This window comes from Coregonus lavaretus, assembly GCF_964263955.1.
Source record: "Coregonus lavaretus genome assembly, chromosome: 38".
NCBI lineage: Eukaryota > Metazoa > Chordata > Actinopteri > Salmoniformes > Salmonidae > Coregonus > Coregonus lavaretus.
In genome coordinates this window covers 32,213,429-32,238,600 of record NC_140025.1, presented here as the reverse complement: position 1 = coordinate 32,238,600, position 25,172 = coordinate 32,213,429, and the positions used below count along the sequence as shown (strand labels likewise).

The following is a 25,172-nucleotide window of genomic DNA, read 5'->3' as shown; positions in this document are numbered from 1 at the left end:
GCCAGATGGTGAAGCTTGATTCATCACTCCAGATCTTAGGCTTGTGTGCGGCTGCTCAGCCATGGAAACCCATTTCATGAAGCTCCAGAGGAACAGTTATTGTGCTGACTTTGCACTGAACTTGTTCTGACAGTGCGAAAGCTGTGGCCATGTTCGAGAGAATCAAACCCCTAATGTATCATGGATTAAGTGTGAATGACTCTGATCTACAAGTAATAATGAGTAGTTATTTATGATGGATGGTGGTTTGTAGATCAGTCAGTCGGCAGTCGGCTGCAATGTCGAACAAACCCTGTATGTAAAAAGTATTCCAAAAAGGCCACTTTTTTTTCCCAAATGAAGGAAAGGGAGGAGTCTGGTCTTTCTTTTGCCCTTCCTCTTTCGGAAAATTTTACCAATCATCGTTTTTTCAACTGGCCAATCACCACCATTTCACAAAGGAGGCGGGATCATTTCCAAGGATTCGTCCGCAGTGACCTCGGACACATCCTTCCTCCCCTTTAATTCGCAGTTTATTTTATTTGTGTATCTAAATTAGAAAATGGCGTTGCTAACACCTCTCCTCGCATTCCTCTATCACTTGCCGCAGGTGTACAAGTGGCTGCTAAAGCCATACTATGTCGCGTCTCTGTTCATGTCAATCGCGTTTCTCATGATCCGCAAGACGCCAGGTGTCTGCGAACATCTTTCGACAGAACGAGAGGATGGCAACCCCTGCGACTTTGACTGGGTCAGTATTGGATGGTGTAAAAAATGGGGATTGAGAAATGTTAGGAAGGATACACGTGATTAGGCCTGGACAAAGATTTTGGTTAGATTGCCAACGAGCTAGCTAGCTATCCAATGCTAAATGTGATGACAGAGTTGGGGGGTTTAGTTAGCTAGCTAGCTACATGAATGGCCATTGTGAAATTCGGTGGGAGCTGGCCTGGGTTCGATATTGAAGGATGCTATAGACTGTAACCCGAACAGAGATCGGAAGGTAACGGGCAGGTGATGAGACAGAACCGTGCAAAGGGTGGGTGTACTGGGGAGTTAGCAGGTGCGTGCCCCCTCTCATACAAGGCTACAAGGGCCTTGTTTTTTCTTGGGCTGAAAGTGCCACTGCCACCATGAGTGCATGCACCAAAACCACCCAAATAAGTACAGGATGACACTGGCAATACTGGAGTTAGTTGCAGGCCTGCCCCGACCCTGTAATATCTTGTTTCGCCTACTAGGTAGTACTGGAGGCAGAAGATGAAATGTTTATAGACTGAAATGCCTTGACCTGTATGTTTATCCTATTCTGTTCTCATGTTCCACAGAGAGAAGTGGAGATTCTTATGTTCCTCAGTGCGATCGTCATGATGAAAAACAGAAGAGCTAGTAAGTGTCAGCCCTGAACCAGAACCCTGTTATCATCAGAGATCTAGCAACCATACACATACTTTTATGACCCATTCTCATCTGTTACTTACTTACACAAAGACCGACAGAGGCCGACACACAGAGGCGCACACATAGACGTACAGTTTGATATACCAAATCCTTGACCAATACACCAGTTCACTACCACATCACTAATTCCCTCATGTAAATCCTTCATACAGAGCTAAAGTCAAAGGTTAATCATTAGCAGAGTTGTACCCACCTGTGTTTAGACATTAGAAAACGGACCATCCCCCCTCAGTTGGTCATCACTAGTTACCACAGCCACATAGTGTTTAGAGTTTATTAGTCACATGCACAGGGTCACAGATGGAATTGCAGGGTACAGCTGACTAGTGGTGGCTATTCAGCAGCCTGATGGTCTGGGGGTAGATGCTATTGACCAGTCGTCTGTTTTTGCCATGATGCTCCTGTACTGCCTACGTGATTGAAGCGGGGAGAACAGGCCGTGGCTGAGGTCATAAACCCCGCCTATTTCTACAATTGATATTCTTAAAATTGGATTTGAACCTTAACCACACTGCCAACCTTATGCCTATCCCTAACCTTAAATGAAGACCAAAAAGCAACAAAAAAATTGGGGATGAATGTTTATGATATAGCCAATTTTGAGGCTGCTCTATCTAGTGGAAACCCCTTCTGTTGGAGCTAGGGGTCTCCTTCAGCAGGCAGACATGTTTGTTTTACATGACATTCAACACATGGTTACCATTTCGGTAAAACAAGTACCCACACACATTGCTAGTGAAGTTTCACTTTTGTATCTACAAGGCTAACAATTCAGACCCTTAAACTTTGTCTGAGCAAATTGTTTTCTGTTTGTACTCATGTTAATGTTCTAGGTATTCAACCAATCTGCTATGGCAAATGTCTTGTCCACAAAGCCCTATTTGAATTAATAGTTCAGTGTTGTAAACGGACTGTTTTAATAGATCATTCATAGGAAGAAATGATAGGACTGTGTTGTCTATTGTGGTGTCATTGTGGTGTTTGTTATTGTAGCTCTGTTGGTCGTTGTCACTCCCTTCGTCTTTCATCTGCCTCCCTCCCTGCACCCCCCTCCCCCCTAAAGTGAATCCCGCACTTGTTAGGCCTCAACTACAAACTGTCCCTCTGTCTCAGGCTCAAATAGTTTCTACACGTTTCACTTTTTTCATAGTTCTTCATATCACTCCTTTACCCATGGTTTTACAAAACTGTTTGTTCCTGTCTTCTATTCGCATCTGTTCTTTCTCTCAATGTTATTGTTCTTTGTCAATGTTATCATCCTTGTTTTTCCTCCTCCCCATGTGCACTATTGTCTTCAACCTGCAAATTGTCCTTATTCTATGCAATACTTTCTCTTTTTAGATTCCCCCCCCCCATTGTTTACTTGATTTAACCCCTCTCCGTCTCTCCTTGTCTCAGTAACGGTGGAACAGCATGTGGGGAACATCATTCTGTTCAGTAAGGTGGCCAACGTTATCCTCTTCTTCAGACTGGACATCCGCATGGGCCTGCTCTATCTCACCCTCTGCATTGGTCAGTACACACATTTACACACACTTGCACTACACAATGTGTGCATACATACACACTTTGTTTATACATAAACACACACATACAGTACCAGTCAAAAGTTTGGACACACCTACTCATTCAAGGGTTTTTCTTTCTTTTTACTATTTTCTCCATTGTAGAATAACAGTGAAGACATCAACACTATGAAATAACACATATGGAATCGTGTAGTAACCAAAAAAGTGTTAAACAAATCTAAATATATTGTATATTTTAGATTCTTCAAAGTAGCTACCCTTTGCATTTGACAGCTTTGCACACTCTTGGCATTCTCTCAACCAGCTTCACCTGGAATGCTTTTCCAACAGTCTTGAAGGAGTTCCCACATATGCTGAGCACTTGTTGGCTGCTTTTCCTTCACTCTGCGGTCCAACTCATCCCAAACCATCTCAATTGGGTTGAGGTCGGGTGATTGTGGAGGCCAGGTCATCTGATGCAGCACTCCATCACTCTCCTTCTTGGTCAAATAGCTCTTACACAGCCTGGAGATGTGTTGGGTCATTGTCCTGTTGAATAACAAATGATAGTCCCACTAAGCGCAAGCCAGATGGGATGGCATGCCGCTGCAGAATGCTGTGGTAGCCATGCTGGTTAAGTGTGCCTTGAATTCTAAATAATTCACAGACAGTGTCACCATCACACCTCCTCCATGCTTCACGGTGGGAACCACACATGCAGAGATCATCCGTTCACCTACTCTGCGTCTCACAAAGACGGTTGGAACCAAAGATCCGAAATTTGGACTCATCAGACCAAAGGACAGATTTCCACCGGTCTAATGTCCATTGCTCGTGTTTCTTGGCCCAAGCAAGTCTCTTCTTCTTATTGGTGTCCTTTAGTAGTGGTTTCTTTGCAGCAATTTGACCATGAAGGCCTGATTCACACAGTCTCCTCTGAACAGTTGATGTTGAGACGTGTCTGTTACTTGAACTCTGAAGCATTTATTTGGGCTACAATTTCTGAGGCTGGTAACCCTAATGAACTTATACTCTGCAGCAGTGGTAACTTTTCTGTGGCGGTCCTCATGAGAGCCAGTTTCATCATAGCACTTTATGGTTTTTGCGACCACACTTGAAGAAACGTTCAAAGTTCTTGACATTTTCCGGATTGACTGACCATGTCTTAAAGTAATGATGGGACTGTCGTTTGTCTTTGCTTATTTGAGCTGTTCTTTACATAATATGGACTTGGTCTTTTACCAAATAGGGCTGTCTTCTGTATACCCCCTTACCTTGTCACAACACAACTTATTGGCTCAAATGCATTAAGAAGGAAAGAAATTCCACAAATTAACTTTTAACAAGGCACACCTGTTAATTGAAATGCATTCCAGGTGACTACCTCATGAAGTTGTCATCAAGGCAAAAGGGTGGCCATTTGAAGAATTTCAAATATAAAATATATTTTGATTTAACACTTTTCTACATGATTCCATATGTGTTATTTCATAGTGTTGATGTCTTCACTATTATTCTACAATGTAGAAAATAGTAAAAATAAAGAAAAACCCTGGAATGAGTCGGTGTTAACATACATATACATGGATACACACATAGACACACACGCTCCTCTACTGTTGTAATAATTAATTATACCGGTAAACGCCTGGTTAGATGACATGACCTATAACCTGATGACCCCTCATTCTGCTCTCTGATTGGCTAATTACCCTTCATGCTGCTCACTGATTGGCTGATTGTGTATTCCAGTGTTCCTGATGACCTGTAAGCCTCCTCTCTACATGGGCCCAGAGTACATCAAGTACTTCAGTGACAAGACCATAGAAGTGAGTACCATAGATTACCTCTTAAGGCTCTACTGTAACATACAATATTACCATTGCCGTAGTAAAGGTAATGGTGTGTTATAGTGTGAAAATAAAACGGATGAGTGTATCAAAAATCATACTTTCACAGGATCGCAGAAGGTGACACCAATTAGGTTGTTGTTGACATTTCAGTTGAAAGTATGTTTGTCAGGTGATTTCAAAACCGACCCACCCAGAGGATATTTTTATTGCTTGAAATGTGACGTTTAGTGAAATTGATGGCTGACTTGTGACCCGGTTGCAGGATGAGTTGGAGAGGGACAGCAGGGTGATGTGGATCATAGAGTTCTTCGCTAACTGGTCCCCAGAGTGTCAGTCCTTTGCCGCCGTCTACGCAGACCTCTCCCTCAAGTAAGACAACGACTAATCTTCACTATACACGACAAAAGCCTTCATTTTAATGCATTGCACCATAAACCCTTAGCGTCAATATACATCCTCTCCGGGATTGTCTCAAAACAGACCATCTCATATTGCCCTGTTTGTATCACCTGTCACTTTGTGGTGCGACTAAAGTGGTAATGCTATTGCTGTGAGTTTCTTGGGAAATTGATGTTTTCTCTCTCATGGTTACAGGTATAACTGTGCTGGGCTCAAGTTTGGGAAGGTGGACATCGGACGGTATGGAGATGTGTCAAAGAAGTAGGCCCCTTTCCTTTCTCTCTCTCTGCAGATATATTCTATTTAAGTGAAGTAGATTTCTGATTGGATGTCTGTGATTTGAAACATTGAATTGCTTCCCGTCCTCCATCCATCTTCTCAAAGGTACAAGGTGAGTACCTCTCCCCTCTCCAAGCAGCTGCCCTCGCTGGTGCTGTTCCAGGGGGGCAAGGAGGTGATGAGACGCCCCCAGGTGGACAAGAAGTGTAGGGCCGTGTCCTGGAGCTTCACTGAGGTGAGAGGAGTGGCTTCAGAGCAGAACATAGACACACAGACATGCACACACACACACCAGGGTTTCCGTTAGCTGATAATAGCTGGCTTTTAGCCACACAAAAATTACTTGAATAGAAAAGCAGATGAATAAAATTGGCACCAGCCAATTGTCTGGGAGAAGGAAACATCCCTTTGCGAAATAATGCTTTTTAACCTACTCATTGATGGAAATACCAGTTGATGGAAATCTATTTGACTGGTCATACTTATCGGTCTATAGGTTAATTTGCATAATTTAGTGTACAGTATATTCGTTATGTATTTTATCACATGCGTATAGGATACAGAGCCTTTGAGCGGAAAATCTGTCAGACTGCACAAGAGCTCAGCAGCGTCTCAAACAGCAAATGCAAACAGAGGCAACGGAAGGCAGGCTTCATCAGCGCGTCACACCACTGCATTGCGCTGGAGGCAGTATGCATTTTGAAAATATACTTAATTGTTCGAAACCTGAACGCTTTAATACATATTGAGGCATGTATTGCCTTGCTTCAAAGTAGCCTAGCCAAAATCGGACCATATCTGTGGAGGCAATTATTTTATATAAACTTTCTTTCATTGACCAGTAGCCAAAGGCGAAATCCTAGTCGTATTAGCAACCCAATGCTAGTTGTTGCATATTAGATCTCCCCTCTTTCTACATTTCTAACCGATATTTTCGTCTCCGTCACATGAAACAGCTAACATGTGCGGTGGCCTTTTGACAACAGTGTTTTCCTGCTAATTGCATTATGGAACGAAGACGTGTGTGTAGACTACTGCCTTGTGTGCATTGCTGCGCTTATAATGTGAAGAAATTATAGTTTATTATCATTTAAGCTAAATGTTCTGATCTGTTGCATCAGCCTCATCGCTTTAACTTTTTTTTTAATGAAGCCTAGGCCTACTGGTTGAATGAATTTGGGATCTACCTTCCCACAACTGTCCCAGAGTCTGTTTGGATTAGACTATTTCCCAGAGTCTGTTTGGAATAGGCTATTTCCCAGAGTCTGTTTGGAATAGGCTATTTCCCAGAGTCTGTTTGGAATAGGCTATTTCCCAGAGTCTGTTTGGAATAGGCTATTTCTTTCTCAACAAACTGACTAATAGAATAGGTCAACCTTTCTACTATGGGGTGCAGTAGATTTACATAGGCTAGTGATTTTGCTGTTCGTTACTCGTCTTGTTGGCTGAGGAAAATTAAATGTGGACAGTTATTCTAAAATCCTCAAAGTGCACATCAGGATTCTGTAAAAAAGGACCACACATTGTAGCATCCTCGACTTGCATGTTCTGTTAATATGAATTACCATAATCTAAATGTGATTTGTCATTCTGAGCACCATGTGTGAACGCCCTAATCCGGTTATGCACCCAATCCATATACAGTCGTGGTCAAAAGTTTTGAGAATGACACAAGTATTGGTCTTCACAAAGTTCGTTGCTTCAGTGTTATGAGATATTTTTGTCAGATGTTACTATGGTATACTGAAGTATAATTACAAGCATTCCATAAGTGTCAAAGGCTTTTATTGACAATTACATTAAGTTTATGCAGAGTCAATATTTGCAGTGTTGACCCTTCTTTTTTAAGACCTCTGCAATCCACCCTGGCATGCTGTCAACTAACTTCTGGGCCACATCCTGACTGATGGCAGCCCATTCTTGCATAATCAATGCTTGGAGTTTGTCAGAATTTGTGGGTTTTTGTTTGTCCACCCGCCTCTTGAGGATCGACCACAAGTTCTCAATGGGATAAAGGTCTGGGGAGTTTCCTGGCCATGGACCCAGAATGTCGATGTTTTGTTCCCCGAGCCACTTAGTTATGACTTTTGCCTTATGGCAAGGTGCTCCATCATGCTGGAAAAGGCATTGGTCGTCACCAAACTGTTCTTGGATGGTTGGGAGAAGTTGCTCTCAGAGGATGTGTTGGTACCATTCTTTATTCATGGCTGTGTTCTTAGGAAGAATTGTGAGTGAGCCCACTCCCTTGGCTGAGAAGCAACCCCACACATGAATGGTCTCAGGATGCTTTACTGTTGGCATGACACAGGACTGATGGTAGCGCTCACCTTGTCTTCTCCGGATAAGGTGTTTTACGGATGCCCCAAACAATCGGAAAGGGGATTCATCAGAGAAAATGACTTTACCCCAGTCCTCAGCAGTCCAATCCCTGTACCTTTTGCAGAATATCAGTCTGTCCCTGATGTTTTTCCTGGAGAGAAGTGGCTTCTTTGCTGCCCTTCTTGACACCAGGCCATCCTCCAAAAGTCTTCCCCTCACTGTGCGTGCAGATGCACTCACACCTGCCTGCTGCCATTCCTGAGCAAGTTCTGCACTGGTGGTGCCCCGATCCCGCAGCTGAATCAACTTTAGGAGACAGTCTTGGCGCTTGCTGGACTTTCTTGGGCGCCCTGACGCCTTCTTCACAACAATTGAACCTCTCTCCTTGGAAGTTCTTGATTATCCGAAAAAAGCAATGATGACGGCACGTGTTTCCTTGCAGGTAACCATGGTTAACAGAGGAAGAACAATGATTTCAAGCACCACCCTCCTTTTAAAGCTTCCAGTCTGTTATTCTAACTCAATCAGCATGACAGAGTGATCTCAAGCCCTGTCCTCGTCAACACACTCACCTGTGTTAACGAGAGAATCACTGACATGATGGCAGCTGGTCCATTTGTGGCAGGGCTGAAATGCAGTGGAAATGTTTTTTTAGGATTAAGTTCATTTTCATGGCAAAGAGGGACGTTGCAATTAATTGCAATTCATCTGATCACTCTTCATGACATTCTGGAGTATATGCAAATTGCCATCATCAAAACTGAGGCAGCAGACTTTGAAAATTTGTATTTGTGTCATTCTCCAAACTTTTGACCACGACTGTACGTCCGGTCAATTTCTCAAATGTCCGGTAAATTAAAATGCTGCCAGTCAAACGTCCTGAAACCCTGACACACACGCATACAAACAGACATGCGCACACACACACACACACACACACACACGCACACACACACACACTCTTTCTCGCTCTCTTTCTCTCACACACTCAATCTCACTCTCAACAGGAGAACATCATCCGGGAGTTCAACCTGAACGAGCTCTACCAGAAGTCCAAGAAACTCAACAAGTCCAAGGGAGACCGGAGCGACAAGATCAACGAATCACAGTTCCCGCCCGTGCTCGAAGAGGAGGAGCCAGAGGTCGACGCCCAGGAGGAGGAGACTGAGACCAAGAAGGACAAATAGAATTGTCATGGGTAGTGGCCTCAGAAGAACGCTGTGACATCACAATGGGACTAGGTGGTCTGATGCTGATGCTGATGCTGATGCTGATGCTGATGCTGATGCTGATGCTGATGCTGATGCTGATGCTGATGCTGGAGGGGTGTGATGTTCTATCGAGGGAACAAACACATGATTGTTATGAATCCTTTTTTGTTTTGCTGTATACTGTATGCAACAAGATTTGAGTTGCAAAATAATTTTAATTATTGTTATGATTAATTCAATATTAACTAACTTAAATCTAAACTGTACAGTTAGATTTGTATGTCTCTCCATCGTACTTTTGACAGTTTCATAAATCTTTCCACCAGTTCCCTGGAGAACCTCTGCTCATCAGCGGATGCATCCCAAATGTCATTCTATTACCTAATATAGTGCAATACTACAAAAGTAGTGCACTATATAGGGAAAAGGGTGTAATTTATGACTTAACTTTTAAGTGCATTTGATTTAGACTTCATCTTGGAACACTACAATGATACACTCCGTTCATAGTGTTTCACTTGATTTAGAATAGAGTGAATGTTACACTCTCAGTCCGGTCCATGCTTGGTGAGCCAAATTGCATGCACCTATTTAACTGAAGTTACATTGGCTTTGTCCGAAATGGCAACCGATTCCTTATATAGTGAGTGCACTAGTCAAAAGTAGTGAGATATGGTGCCATTTCAAATAAAATTTGATATGCCACATGCGCTGAATACAACAGGTGTAGACCTTACAGTGAAATGCTTACTTACAAGCCCTTAACCAACAATGCAGTTTTAAGAAAAATAAGTGTTAAGTAAAAAATTACAAATAATTAAAGAGCAGCAGTAAAATAACAGTAGGGAGGCTATATACAGGGGGTACCGGTACAGAGTCAATGTGTGGGGGCACAGGGTAGTTATTTCAGACGCAAATGTTGATTGACCCTATCTCCTAATATGGGGAGACTGAGCTGACAATGTTTCATATTGGACCAATGCCAGGCATTGGCTCGAAATGGCTCCTTTATTAGCCAATTGCTGTCAAAGGCTCTTCACTGCATGTCTACTCTATTGGTTAAGACATGGTCAAACACTTCAAGCCATCTACCTACCTCCAATTGGGTCCATGATGATAAGATCGGGTGTGTGTCTATGAACCACGGTCTCTGTCCTAAAAGGCTGTCTTTGAGAGGGAATTTTAAAATATATATTAGCTAGTTTTTTTTCTTCCATAAGTGGTTGTCTGTGAGTTCTGTTATTGTCACCTAATCATAGTTTTCAGTTAAAGATGACGCTGAAGGGAAAGATGAGGATGGAGAGAACAGAGCGTTTTGCTATTAACGCCAATTCCATTTTAGAACTAGACCAGTGTTGTCCACAAAATAGCCATATCAGCGATGGAGTTGTGGAAGGTTGAGGTAGGTAGTGCTAGTCTCTATCCCTCACTCTTCTACCTGACAGAATAGGTAGAATTACTTTTTTACTTTAAAAAGCTCCCATTTCAGGGCTGGCTTCTGTCTAAACACTCACGTCTTAATTATTTTTTTTAACTCAGTTGTCATTTTGTAATTGTTGACAAAACACATTTTTACACCAGTGCAAAGAAAAGTGTAAATTGAGGTGAAGTAGCACTTCTTCTAGGCGATGTAACAGAACATACATTTTACTACCCGTTTGACATTCCCTTGGTTACTGTATAATCCTGCTGTCTGTCTCAACGTTCTGTTCAGATTGTGTATTTGCTCCTGCGAATGCGTGAATGGGTGAGCCTACCTGCTGCTTGAGATGAAACCGTGAGGTGTGTCCGACGTGATGTTTTTTTTTATGCAATAAAAATGTGTACATTAATAAATTGAGTCTGGCAATGTTCACGAACGCGGGAACATTGCCTTTACATTTCAAGTCGCGCTACAGTACTATAATCACAGATAAATGGGGATTTAAGCGTCTCAGTAACATGTACGTTTTGGCGCCACCTGGTGGCAATGTGGCATAATTCACAACCTACATTTTGTTACCACCTTCTGGTACATTGTGATTAGGGACGGCATTTAAGAGTTATGGAGGGAGGCGAGACATGAAGCCAAGTTTTCAGCCCCACCAGTAGGGGTTTGCTCCCTACAAATGAACCTGAGAACTAATTACAGGCACCACTGGCTGATGTAAACCCCATAATCATTCTCTGTATCCTGTGTGGAAGAAATTCTGTTAAAGGTGCATGAAAATATACTGTAACTGGATCATCTTAACGTACCTATTTAAGTAACCTTAATTTACCTTTTCATAGCCAAAGTGGAATCCTTTGGTCCAGCTCAAAGTTCTACTCTGAATGTGTAGTAAGTAGCCTGTGTTCGGTGCTTTCTCCTCATGTGTTGCCAGACATCAGCAACCTCAACTACAAGCAGAACAAAGCATGCTGCCTTTGGTTTTAAAGACTTTATTACCAATGCTCAAACACACGCACATACACGCCCACACACACACACAGAGCTCTATACAGTACATATCTTTTTTTTTCTTCCAATTTCAAACACCCAAGTCCCAGGCCCGTACTTGTCTAAACATCATCTGCAAAAGGCATTGGCTGTTCCTGATGGCAGTCAAACATCTTTGCCTTCTCATTGGGCGACGTGCTCTTTTAGTCCTAGCCCATTTCTGACTGGTCAAACAAACTGTAAGTCTAAAGCAATGCCCTGTAAATTGTCCTAAAATCTTGCAAAGAAATGTATAAATTAAATATAAAAAGGGTGTTACTTTCAGCTGCTCATCTCATTGGTTTAACCATTAACAAATAAAAGAGTAGGCTGATATGAATCACTTGCCCTCTCTGGATTGGTCGCGCCAAAGCATGTGATTCTCGCTACTTTCCCAATAGGTCAGCTAGTGGAAGGCAACCAGAGATGTCAGTATCTGGACCAATAAAACAAATATTTGGTTGTGTGTGTTATGGCACCCTATTCCTTATAGGCCCTGGTCAAAAGTAGTGCACTACATAGTGAATAGGGTGCCATTTCAGACACAACCATTACAAAGCTCAGAAGTAAACAAAGTACAACAGAGTATTTCTGAAATATGCCCCACGAGAAATCGAGTGGTTACTGTGTATCAAAGGACTTAAAAATGCTACATTGCCTTCTTTTATCAAATACATTGGTTCCCATTGGCTGAACCATAATTGTCCAGCTCCTCTCTTTGGCTGAAGACTCAAAACACAGCCTCTGATTGGCTGGTGCAGCAATCAATCTAAATGAGCCGCGTTCAAGGGCTAGTCGGAACTAGGAAACTGACATTTTCGACTTGCTAACTGGTTGAATGCGGCACGTGTTAAACTAAAAGCAGTTAGCAAGTCAAACATTTCCAAGTTCCGACTAGCACGTGAACGCGGCAACAGTTTTTTTTCCTGTTCAGTTACAATTTTTAAATTAACTCAAAGCAGAAAAACCCTATCAGCCCATTAAAAAAAATCTTGATCTTATCAACAGCTATATATAAATTCATATAAAAGAACATTTTGAAATTAAATAAGTAAAATTAAAAAAAACACTTCTCTCCTTGATTTTCAAGGCCATTGCTCCAAGGTTTGTTTAGAAAAGGCTGCTCCATCCTTAAAGTACAGACCTGACGATTTCGTCACTGGTCAGGTATTTTTATTTTTTTACCATTCCATTGGTCCTTAAGTGAAATCCCTCCCAGGGCACAGGGCCAGGCAAAACGAAATTCACCAATGACCCTACCCGTCTACTACAGTTTAGCATCTCCATTTCTGATTGGTCGTGAGAGAATGGCAGCGAGGTCACTAGCCAATCACAGTGGTCGATAGTGGCCGGAGCATGCCGCGGTCACCTTTAAATGCCACTGATTGGAGGAAATCACCATAAATTCCAAACCATATAATTCTGTACAGAGAATGAATCATTACACATTTATGAATGAATTAATAAATGAACATATTTATTTTAAATATGGGCTGTGTTTACACAGGCAGCCCAATTCAGATGTATTTTGCCCAATCAGATCAGATCCTTTTACATCAGCTCTTTTCAGAGCTGATCTGATTGGTAAAAAAAAAATCAGAATTGGGCTGCCTGTGTAAAGGCAGCCATGTTGATCTTCCTTGTTTTATCCAATAAAAGGCAAACCCAGTCATAACTGTCAGTCGACCATTCCCAGAGTTCATTCCGCCCAGAAATTGGTGGATTGTCAAAGTGTCCCGCCTCTTCAGGGATATGATTGGCTCCCTGGGCCCATACGCCCACCATGTCATAATGGTGCATTGTGTTCTTGAATGTGATTGGTTAAACAACTTCCTCCCGATTAGTTCTGTAGTTCCTTGACTGGAGGTCTCTGAACGAGAGGGGAAGTCCGGAGTCCATCACGTTTGGAAGAGGAGCAAGAAAAGTCAGTTTTATCACCCAACTTTTAAAACGTCTGTTTATTAAAAGCTTTCCTCTCTCCTGAAGGGTCTTAGAGGCAGAAATATCATCAGTCCATCTCTGACCCCTCCTTCACCTCCTACCCCTGATGCCATTAGTCGGAGTCGCCGCCCGTCAAACTCAGACTGAAATCTCATAGGTGGTCCCGCCGACGCCCGTCACCTTCTTCACCCCGCCCCCCGGCTTGTGGGCAGGGCTCTGGGTGTTTCCAGGGCTGGGATAAGCCTGTCCGGGGCGAGTGGACATGCTGATTGGGTGAGAGGGGGAGGAAGGGGTGGAGCCTGAGGAGGAAAGGGAGGACCTGGGCTGACCGTTCGTCCGGCTGAACAACTTCATCTGAATCTCATCCCTGGATAGAGAGAACGAGAGAGAGGGAGGAAGAGAAAAGAAGAGGAAGATTAGTTAAGAGGTTGGAGAGGAAGAGCGCACACTCATAGGATGTATCCCAAATGGCACCCTATCCCCAATATAGTGTACTACCTTTCACCAGGGCCCAAAGGGCTATAGGGAATAGGGTGCCATTTTGGAAGCATTCATAATCAAGCGATAGGATATATCCATATCATGCAGGGGTGACCAAGGGCTGATACATACAGATATCTTCCACTGTAATCCTATAGTCAAACAGAGGGACGTCATGCTGGACAATGGTAACACACAGAGGGCAACAGGATAAAACACATCCACAACTACAGCAATAACACAACCATGATCTATGCAGGACAAAATGCATTTTGAGATAAAATAAAACATTTACCAAATCTAAACTTTATAGGAAGATTAAAGTCCACAAATTGCTTTGTCATGACCATAATACATGCTAAAAACAAGGAATTCCTGCATCCCAAATGGCAATCTATTCCCTAAATAGTTTACGCATTTTGACCAGAAACCTATGGGCCCTGGTCAACAGCAGTACACTATATAGGGAACAGCGTACCATTACATAATGTATTGTGATACAGTAACACGTCTAGTAATAACACCATTACATAGTAAAGGGAACAGGGACAGGTGATGGAGACCGTTCGGGACAGAGAAAAACTAAATGGAACAACTACAGACAAATTGTACATACCAAATGGCACCCTATTCCCTAGAGAGTGCACTACTTTTGACCAGAGCCGTGGTAAAGTAGTGCACTTTATAGGGAATAGGGTGCCATTTGGAACCGAACACACAACAGAAGCAGGGATGAGGAGAAGCACCGACTCTACAGACGAGTGGAAAATAGAGAACGGAAAAAAAGAGAGGAAAAGGAACTCACAGGAGCCTGGGAGGAGGAGGAAGAGAAGGAGGAGGAGAAGGAGGAGAAGAAGGAGGCAGCGGGCTGCAGTCAGTCAGTAAAGAGCAGAGCCGTTACTCACTTAGGTGCCTGGATCCCCCCTCCCCCTCCCGCCCCTCCCCCTCCGACCGAGGCCGATGCCTTGCGCACCATCCGGTACTGCATCTCCGCTGCCGCCGCCGAAGAGTACGACAGAGACTTCCCCAGCGGCGGGGGGTGGGGGGAGCGCGGGGGGTGCGTGGAGGGGGCCAGGGGGGTGTCCGTGGACCGGGTGCGGTAGGGGTAATGGTGGTGGGCGGCCGAGTCGGACAGGAGCGGGGGCCGGGAGAAGCGGGGGTGTCTGGAGCTGTGGCTGCTGTGGTGGTGGTGGTGGTGATGGTGGTGGTGTGGGTGGGGGGGCTGGGGGGCCGCGGAGGAGGGAGGGGGCTGAGAGTGGTGGTGCGATTCCTGGAGGAGTCGCTCCCTCTCGGGGAGAGGCGGAGGGGAGGAGGAGGAGGCGCGGAGATAGTGGGCACAGTGCGGGGAGGAGAGGAGGGCTACCGAGGAGGCGGAGGGCTGGTGGAGCTCTGCGTCTCTCTGCTGGCTGAGCTGGGCCGACAGGTAGGGGGAGGAGTACCCCAGGACAGGGCCCGGGCCGGGCGGGATGGGGGTATGGTGGCGCCCGGGCGACATGTCGGGGGCGGCCGACTCAAAGTCGGGGCTCTCGGAGGGCGTGAGCAGGCTGTCGTACGATAGGCTGCCGTTGCGCGGCGGAGGCGTCTGATTGGCCAGGCTCTTGTAGCTCGTGGAGGTCGTCGCCTCGGAGACGTGGGCCGCGTTGTGGGCAGGGCCAGAACGCACGCTGGAAGAACGGGAAGCCCCTCCCCCTCCGCCGGTAGATAGAACCGTTGGGTCTGAGAAGGAGGGGTAGGAACGTCCCCCTAGGGAGTAACCGGGGATACCGCCACCCCCTGACCCTGGTGCCCCCCCTACTGACCCCCCTCCTCCAGGTCTGTCTCCACCTCCTCCCAATCCTCCTCTCTCCCCTGGGGCCTCTCTCCCATCCAGACTGGGTTCAGAGCGGAAGCCAGGCTGCTGGCTGGACTGGAGCAGAGAGGACGACTCCTTCAGACTGTCCCCTCGACTCATCTGGTGGGGAGGGAGAGAGAGAGAGACAGAGAGACAGAGAGAGAGAGACAGAGGGAGAGAGACAGAGGGAGAGAGACAGAGGGAGAGAGACAGAGGGAGAGAGACAGAGGGAGAGGGAGAGAGACAGAGGGAGAGAGACAGAGACAGAGGGAGAGAGACAGAGACAGGGAGAGAGACGGAGACAGGGAGAGAAAGAGGTGGAGGGAGAGAGGAGAGGAGGGAGAGATAAAGAGAAAGAAGAGAGCAAGAGGGAGGAGGGAGAGAGGAGAGGAGGGAGAGAAGATAAAGTCGTGTTAACTCTATCCTTGTCACTGAATCCCACACTGGAAAGTGGAATGAGAATTGGATGTCCAACTCTACAGACACAGCACTAGGCCACTACCAATAACACCACAGTGGGAAGAACAAGGCGAGACATCGGGAAAGGGAACTACTCTTTCAGACCAGATGCATGGGCTTCACTATTCACTACACACAAGGGGTCTGTGCGGGGAAGAATATATAGCCCTAGAACTTTTAGAATGCCCACATGGCTTCTGTTACATGATGTTATCTTTACAACACATAGGTCAGAAGAGTCCCACACCTTCAATAAAAACATTGAAACACACACACACTGTATATATAGCCAGATGGCTGTGGGATAGAGAAGAGGGGGGCAACATGTGTGCCCAGTGAAACAATAAGCTTGTGTCTCAAATGGCACCCTAGTCTGCATTTAGTGCACTAATTTTGATGAGGGCCCACGGGGCTCTGTATAGGGAATAGGGTGCCATTTGGGACACAGCATAAGAGTTAATGAAATGGATGTTGTTGTGGCCCGGCTAACAGATAACACAATTAGAGTTAATAGAGAAAAAAAAAAACGATCTTCTTCCCCTGCTCCTGATAGAGCTCTTCTAACACATGGCTTGCATCCCAAATGGCACCCTATTCCCTATATAGTGCACTACTTTTGACCAGAGCCTTATGGGGACCTGGTCAAAAGTATTGCACTTTATAAGGCAGGGATCTTCAACTTTGATAGGGGTGGGGGCCACAAAAGAATCTGAACTCATCACGACAACTCGCAACATTCTAGTAGCCCCCCTCTTGACAGCAGAGAGAACATTTTAATGTTTTAAAGTGAATTTTGTGCACTTCTACACATTTTGCCATGGGGCAGAGAGAAGTTTTTGCTATTTTATAACTAATTTCATGCAATTCTACTCATTTTGCCAAGGGGGGGGGGGGGGGGGGGGTGTTTGCAGTTTTTTATATGATATCCGGCCGGTAATTCGACCATGATAACATGTTGAGATAGCTGGCTGCTAAACTAACTTAGCAATCTAAAACATGTTTTGCTGACATGGGCTAATTGACTGACTATCAGTGACTGACGTAACAAGAGAAAAACTGCTGATGCACAACCACATTTTGAAATGACACATTCTACTATTCTAACTCGCAACAGTAAGTTGAGACCCCAACTGAGTTCCCCAAAAAATAAATACAAATATTGATTTGATTGATCCCTTCAAAAGGCCTGCGGGCTGCCAGTTGCCCATCCCTGTTATAGGGGATAGGGTCCCATTTGGGACGCTCCCATGGTTTCTGTTGTATTGAGCCCAAAGGAGGCTCCTGCCTGTTCGACTGTGCACCTTGATGCCCTCTTGTGGAGAAAACGTCAAACAGCAGCTGGGCCATTGACAGTCCACTGTGTGATTCCAGAATTGATTTAAGGGAATTATAATCAGATTGTGTGATATAGGAAACATACCACACATGTAAAATAGGTCAAGTAAAAATGAACTAATATGTGAATTAACTACCAAAAAATCTTTCTACAACAAGAAATAGCTAGGGGAGAATATTTTCTACAACGGTGTGGGGAAAGCTATAGGCTAAAAGATGACACACAGGGTTGGGTAACTAGATCTAATAACACACACTCAAACTAAAGAAAATAAAGACAAATAGTCCAACATTCACTTACTGATACTGTTCAACTGAAAGCCACTGAGTAACCAATCAAAAGGCAGGAAAAGAAGCCACAGGTAAAAAAACAGAGATGCATTAACAAATCATAACAAATCAAACGATTAAAGACAGGCAGGCAGCCAATGAGATCCCTGATATATAACATATAAAGCTGAGTCAGAGAGAACGATGTGTGTGTTAGCGGAGTAGTTTGATATGGATCATACCTCACACAGCATACACTCTCTTTCAGACACAGACACACACTTTCACACAGAGACACACAGTCTTCCACGGTCACTTTATGCGCGAGCTAGCTGGTTGGCATTAAGACAGAGTGTGTGTGTGTTACCTGGTTGGCGTAGGCATGGGTGAGGGCAGTGTGGTTCTTTCCTGGACTGCTATAGGTCGGCCTGTACTTATACATGGTGGGTGTGGGCGGGGCTTTGTTCAGAAGACTACTCTCTGTGGAGAGACAGACAGACAGACACAGAGACAGAGAGGGGGAGGGGGAAGAGGTAGAGAGGAGAGAGCGAGAGGAAAAGAGCGCAAGAGAGAGCGATTTAAATACATGAACTCAGGTATATAATTGTTTTCATTCATAAACTTCATTTTACCAGCTAAGTTGACTGATAACACTGTCATTTACAGCAACAACCTGGGTCGTGTTCATTAGCCACCAAAACGGAAGAAAACTAACTGAAACAGGGAGGGACTACCTGAACTTGTCCAACAGGAAACACTTGTTAACCTTTTCCAAAACGTTTTCCCACGGTATGTAGTAATGAATACAACTCTGGTGAACCGAGTGTGTGAGCTGTGCATGCGTTTCAATGCGAGTGTGTTTTAATGTGTGTTTGTGTGTGTGTGTGTGTGTGTGTGTGTGTGTGTGTGTGTACGTACCCTCTGTGTGTTGCCCGTGGTGGCCTCTGGACAGGCCGGGGTACCTGAGTTCTGGTTTGGGTGGAGGAGCGGGCTCCGCATCGCACGACTGACTCTCCATCATCTCCAGACTACTCTTAGACTGAGGGAGGGAGGGAGGGAGGGAGGGAGGGAGGGAGGGAGGGAGGGAGGGAAGTAGACAGAAAATAAATGACATTTAATAGAATAAATGTCAGTCTATACAGCACAGTGCTGTGGCAGAGTGACAACTGGAGTGCAATAACCATTCCCAATGCTGAGAGCAAGAAGGAGTAATGAACATACAGATCGTGAGTGTATGCGTGCGTATGCATGAGTGTGTGTGCGTCTGGCACGTGCGTAAACGAGTGTCTGTATGGGTCTTTGTCGCGTCATACCCGGTGGAGGTCTCCGTGGATACCGTTGTCGAGGACCTTGGCGGCCAGCTGGGTGTCAGTGAGCTGTGGCCGGAGGAATGGAGGCTGGACAACCACACTATGAAGCTTCCTCTTCCTCCCCAGGTACCTGATGAAGACAAAATCAAATAATATTATTAAAAGGACAAGGAGGAAGAGGAGGAGAGTGAGAAGAGGGTACCCGATGAAGAGGTACAGGGAGAAAGAGTAGTAAGAGAAGGAATGGATGAGGAAGAGCAAGAAGCACATGAGGAGGATGAAGAGGACCCATAGAGATAGATAGAGGACTCATCTTTGTATCTGTGCCATTATGGTGCCTGTAACAGCACAGGCAGCGCCACTGAGGCTATCTCCATTTAAAAGTAGTCCATTTTCATATTTTGTGTTTGAAAAAAAGATACAATTGGTTTCCTGAACCAACGCATGTCATTCAGTTATTGTGGCCACTAGATGGCAGTGTTCTAGCTTAAATCCCTTTAACTAAAGGCAACCCAATTTGAAGAAGACAATGCTCTGATCATTGACTGATGGCTCCCAACCCATAGGAAATCTCACCCAGTTGACTACTTTAAAAAGGTGGAAGCCCTCAATGGAAATGTCCAGGCTAAAACGGGTTATATCCATCTAGAGTCCTCTATCCATCTCTATGAGAGGACCTAGTCTCGGTCATCAATCAAACCCCTAATAGCATGCAGGGATGACCGCAGCTCAATACACTGTTTGAACTGATAGTGTACATCTTGTTGCATTACTATTAGTATAAATTCATAGACAACAATGAGACAGAGACCTGGGTGCTTGGGAGCTGCAGAGCACGTGAGAAACGTTCTTCCAACAGCCATTAGTGAAAGGGTTCACTCCTCCCCTAAACTTCCCCGTCACCTGTGGGAGAGCGAGAGAGAGAGAGAAAGATGGAGGAAGAGGAGAGAGAGAAAAAGAGGAGGGAGAGAGAGAAAAAGAGAGAAAGAGAGAGAAGATAAAGATATAGAAAGAGAGAAACAAGAAAAGGTAATTAATTTTCCTCAAGGTATCATCCATTCATCAATACAACATATTTCAAGTGTAAACATCAAACATGGAGCGTCAAATAAAAGAGGGGGATAAATAGAGGGGAGGGAGGGATGGGGGGGGATGAGGGAGAGGAGGACAGAGGATTATCCTCTCTCCTTGATGAGATTATGACCTGTGCATTTTCATTCAGGGGAGGGATGGAGGGAGACCGGGATGGAGGGAGGGATAGAGGAGTCATATTTTCAAGGATTATCATAGGGCCGTTGTAGAGATGAACTGTTTTGGGCCTTTAAGAACAACGTCAACATAAACGCACACCAACGGTTTAGTTCTCGGACAACAACAAAAGAGGTATGTGACAGAAAAACCCGTCAGATAAGAGGGTGTGATTGTTTAGGATGGGTTGGGCGGAGTGTTGGATCTGACGCAAACAAGGGGTCTACATATCTCCTCAAGGAGAAGAATGGACATGAATAAGTTAACATCGCCTTATCTGTAAGCATTTCATTGCACTGTTTACACCCGTTGTATTCTGTGTACATGACAAATAAACTTTGATTTGATTTACATTTTTATCTCCATCTCAGTTTTCAAGGGGTATGCAGATTTTTTTCCGTGATAAGCATATCTCTCACTATGTACGTGATGACAGCTCATCTTTGCAATTGCAGGGCAAATTCTAGTCCAGGGAGCTGCCAGCTTTGGTTCCAGCCTCTTGGCTATTAGGACATTTCTGACAGAGGTAAAAGCACTTTGAAAAGGACAGTTATATCGGTTAGTTGGTGGTTCGTTCCTGGTGTGTGTGTGTGTGTGTGTGTGTGTGTGTGTGTTATTCCTGTTCGTTGGTGGTTCGTCCCTGGTGTGTGTGTGTGTTGTACCTGTTCGTTGGTGGTTCTCCCCCGGGCCACCAGTACCATGTGGAAGCCAGTGAGACCAGCCACTGGGATGAAGAAGAGACCAGCCACACACATCACTGCCATACTGAGAGACCAGGGGTTAAGGAGAGAACAGAGAACAGAGACACCAACTAACACACTCATAGGGTGCATCCCAAATGGCACCCTATTCTTTCCATAGTGCACTACTTTTGACCAGGGCACATTTGGGATGCTACCATAGACTTCAACACTTCCCGAAATGCGTTGAAAATGAAATACTCACATGAACCAACCTATACATCCAACCAACAAAACACACACCCCCAACCCCACCAAAACATCCACACCCTTGGCCTTTAGGACATTCCACCCATCCCACCTATGTACAGGATACGTGACGGCAGAGTGGACCCTGTCCAGCTGCTGTGTGTGGTAGAGCATGTAGAGCAGTCCGAAGCCAAACACTCCCATGATGTGGACCGACAAGGACAGCAGGAACAGGAAGAAGTAACGGTAGTTCCTCCGGCCGATACAGTTGTTCACCCACGGGCAGTGGTGGTCAAAGTCCTGGAGGGGGGAAGAGAGGGGATGGGGACAGGAGAGATGTGGGAGAGGAGCAAAGGGCGAGTTAGAGCCATTTGTGCAAAGTTAAAAGGGATAGTGCAAGATTTTGTGTTTGTGTATGTTTAGGTGAGACACTGACAGTAGATTGCATCTCCACAGTTTGTGTCCAGTACGCGTGTTTCACTTGGATCGGACGAGAGTTTTACACAAGAGCGTCCAACTCTTTGTTTCTCGGGCGCCCCACTCCCCCACCCCAGCAAGGATGTTCGCCTCTCTGGTCCCATAGGATAGTGGAGGATATTATATTGACCTATAATAGCAAGGGTTGAAGTGTACTCCTGAGTGGCACAGTGGTCTAAGGCACTGCATCGCAGTGCTAACTGTGCCACTAGAGATCCTGGTTCGAATCCAGGCTCTGTCGCCGCCGGCCGCAACCGGGAGACTCATGGGCGGCGCACAATTGGCCCAGCGTCGTCCAGGGTAGGGGAGGGAATGGCCGGCAGGGATGTAGCGCAGTTGATAGAGCATGGCGTTTGCAACGCCAGGGTTGTGGGTTCGATTCCCATGGGGGGCCAGTATAAAAAAAATATGTATTCACTAACCGTAAGTCGCTCTGGATAAGAGCGTCTGCTAAATGACTAAAATGTAAATGTAAATGTAAGCCCTGGGGGGGGGTTGAGGGCTCATTCCATCAGAGGTTTGTTCAAAGGCATCTTTTTAGAGCAGGGCTCTCCAACCCTGTTCCTGGAGAGCTACCCTCCTGTAGGTTTTCAATCCAACCCCAGTTGTAACAAACCTGATTTAGCTTATCAACCAGGTGTGCTTGATTAGGGTTGGAGGGAAAACCTACAGGATGGTAGCTCTCCAGGAACAGGGTTGGAGAGCCCTGCTTTAGCTGATAGGTGATGACAGACTTGACTCTGTCCAGCTGTATGTTTATGTGAGACAGTGTGTGTGTGTATATACCTCCACACAGTTGTCACACACGGAGCAGTGTGAGCAGCGGGGCGGTCTGTAGAAGCGGCAGGTTGAACACCACTTCATCCTGACCTGGATGCCTCGGATCTCCACCGTCTTATAGAGTGGAGCGCGGAAATCATCCTCCTTGTCCTCATCCTCATCCGCTGGAGGAACACACACACACACTGTTAATGCACTAGCAAGAACACACACCCCCTTACTAGATCACCATGAACACACACACACACACCGTTACTAGATCACCATGAACACACACCCTTACTAGATCACCATGAACACACACACACTGTTAATGCACTAGCAAGAACACACACCCCTTACTAGATCACCATGAACACACACACACACACCGTTACTAGATCACCATGAACACACACCCTTACTAGATCACCATGAACACACACACACTGTTAATGCACTAGCAAGAACACACACCCCCTTACTAGATCACCATAAACACACACACACACCGTTACTAGATCACCATGAACACACACCCTTACTAGATCACCATGAACACACACACACTGTTAATGCACTAGCAAGAACACACATCCCCTTACTAGATCACCATGAACACACACCCTTACTAGATCACCATGAACACACACACACACTGTTAATGCACTAGCAAGAACACACACCCCCTTACTAGATCGCCATGAACACACACCCTTACTAGATCACCATGAACACACACACACACACACACACACACACTGTTAATGCACTAGCAAGAACACACACCCCCTTACTAGATCACCATGAACACACACCCTTACTAGATCACACACACCCTTACTAGATCACCATGAACACACACACCCTTACTAGATCACCATGAACACACAAACACCCTTACTAGATCACCATGAACACACACACCCTTACTAGATCACCATGAACACACACACACCCTTACTAGATCACCATGAACACACACACACACACTGTTAATGCACTAGCAAGAACACACACCCCCTTACTAGATCACCATGAACACACACCATTACTAGATCACCATGAACACACACACACACACACACACACACACACTGTTAATGCACTAGCAAGAACACACACCCCCCTTACTAGATCACCATGAACACACACCCTTACTAGATCACACACACACACCCTTACTAGATCACCATGAACACACACACACACATATACATACTACATAGCATAGGCAGTAGACAGTCATCCAGAGTTTGCAGGGAGCATGGGATGGGAGGTAGGTGTTGTTATAAATCTGTGCAACACACACACACACCTCTGGGGAAGATGCCCGGGTCCATGAATGTGGCCATACAGAAGTTGGCCAGGACGAACAGGAAGATGACACCGTTGTAGATCGGCACGGCAACCGAGAACTGCTCCGTCAGCCATGGACACCTGAAAGAGAGGGAAGGAGAAAGAAGTTAGATCCTTTGTATTTATTCATAACAAGAACCACAGCAAAACCCCGTTGCCTCTTTGAACACCTCAATAAAGGAAGGAATATCACGGCAGTATTGGTGACAGTAAGCTCCATCTATGAATTTGAGAGTGGTTACATTTGTCCAGCCCCACCCTCAGCTTTATAGCAAACCTAGTGGCAGGGCTGACATTCTTTGAGTAGGCCTTTAAAACAGTGTGTTTGACAGGGAGGGCAGTGGCCGTACAGACGCAAAATTGTCAACAGTATCTGTTTAGGAAGAGCTTGTCTCATTGCCATGGGAACGGGGTGACCCACATATGGAGATCACCTGTTGCATGGACAACGGGCCAAGACCCAGAGAGAGAGCGAGCGAGGTAGTTCATGCTAGGTTTAGCAAAGGCCGCGCATTTGTCTAGTGAATAAAGCACTTGCGGATTAAACCGAGTTTAGCAAATTCAGAGGGAGACGGATCGCAACAGAGAGAGAGGGGATGAGATGGATATAGAAGGACAGGGACAGAGAGAGAGAGAGAAAAAGACAGCTCTTTATTAAGGGTGACAGATGCTGGCCTATTTTCCCTCTATGTTGTTGTAATATGGAGTAGAGCTATGAACTGACAGGCCGCTCCAGACACACCCTGACCTGTCCTGTCTATCCTACTCTGCACTACTAGTACTGTCACACACTCAACGGTGTGTGTGTGTGTGTGTGTGAGAGAGAGTAGTGTGTGTGTGTGTGTGTGTGAGAGTAGTGTGTGTGTGTGAGAGTAGTGTGTGTGTGTGTGTGTGTGTGAGAGAGAGTAGTGTGTGTGTGTGTGTGTGTGTGTGTGTGTGTGTGTGTGTGTGTGTGAGAGTAGTGTGTGTGTGTGTGTGAGAGAGAGAGTAGTGTGTGTGTGTGTGTGTGTGTGTGTGTGAGAGTAGTGTGTGTGTGTGTGTGTGTGAGAGAGAGAGTAGTGTGTGTGTGTGTGTGTGAGAGAGAGAGTAGTGTGTGTGTGTGTGTGTGTGTGTGTGAGAGAGAGAGAGTAGTGTGTGTGTCTAGGTTTATGAGTGTGTGTCTTTACGTCTGATGTTGCTCTGTTCTGTCCCAATGCCAGGGGTTGACTGACTACATTCCTCAATAACGTTACCGGTCACACACTACAGGCAGGCCCTAGGGGACTGGTGTGTGGGTCGGAATTTATGCGCGTCTGTCTTTCTAGGAA

The 25,172-nt window shown here is 45.3% G+C and overlaps 2 protein-coding genes across 2 annotated transcripts in view; one reads left to right on the top strand and one right to left on the bottom strand.

The window, feature by feature from the left end:
* Positions 1-445: 445 nt before the first annotated feature.
* On the top strand, positions 446-10,862 carry LOC311112459 (thioredoxin-related transmembrane protein 2-B). The gene is made up of 8 exons (XM_084155600.1): positions 446-730; positions 1,308-1,368; positions 2,839-2,952; positions 4,701-4,777; positions 5,064-5,170; positions 5,396-5,461; positions 5,585-5,714; positions 8,806-10,862. The coding sequence occupies exons 1-8, from the start codon at positions 542-544 to the stop codon at positions 8,983-8,985; spliced, it is 924 nt and encodes a 307-aa protein (XP_084011726.1). The 5' UTR covers positions 446-541; the 3' UTR covers positions 8,986-10,862.
* zdhhc5a (zDHHC palmitoyltransferase 5a) overlaps positions 10,117-25,172 on the bottom strand; it is a 27,818-nt gene continuing 12,762 nt past the window's right edge. The window contains exons 3-12 of the mRNA XM_084155597.1: positions 23,825-23,946; positions 22,534-22,691; positions 21,398-21,570; positions 21,004-21,106; positions 19,905-19,996; positions 19,097-19,223; positions 18,702-18,822; positions 18,151-18,263; positions 14,794-15,839; positions 10,117-13,775 (exon numbers count right to left, since the gene is read on the bottom strand). Coding sequence (XP_084011723.1) covers positions 13,547-13,775; positions 14,794-15,839; positions 18,151-18,263; positions 18,702-18,822; positions 19,097-19,223; positions 19,905-19,996; positions 21,004-21,106; positions 21,398-21,570; positions 22,534-22,691; positions 23,825-23,946 — 2,284 coding nt within the window. The 3' untranslated portion in view covers positions 10,117-13,546. The remainder of the gene's footprint in view (positions 13,776-14,793; positions 15,840-18,150; positions 18,264-18,701; positions 18,823-19,096; positions 19,224-19,904; positions 19,997-21,003; positions 21,107-21,397; positions 21,571-22,533; positions 22,692-23,824; positions 23,947-25,172) is intronic.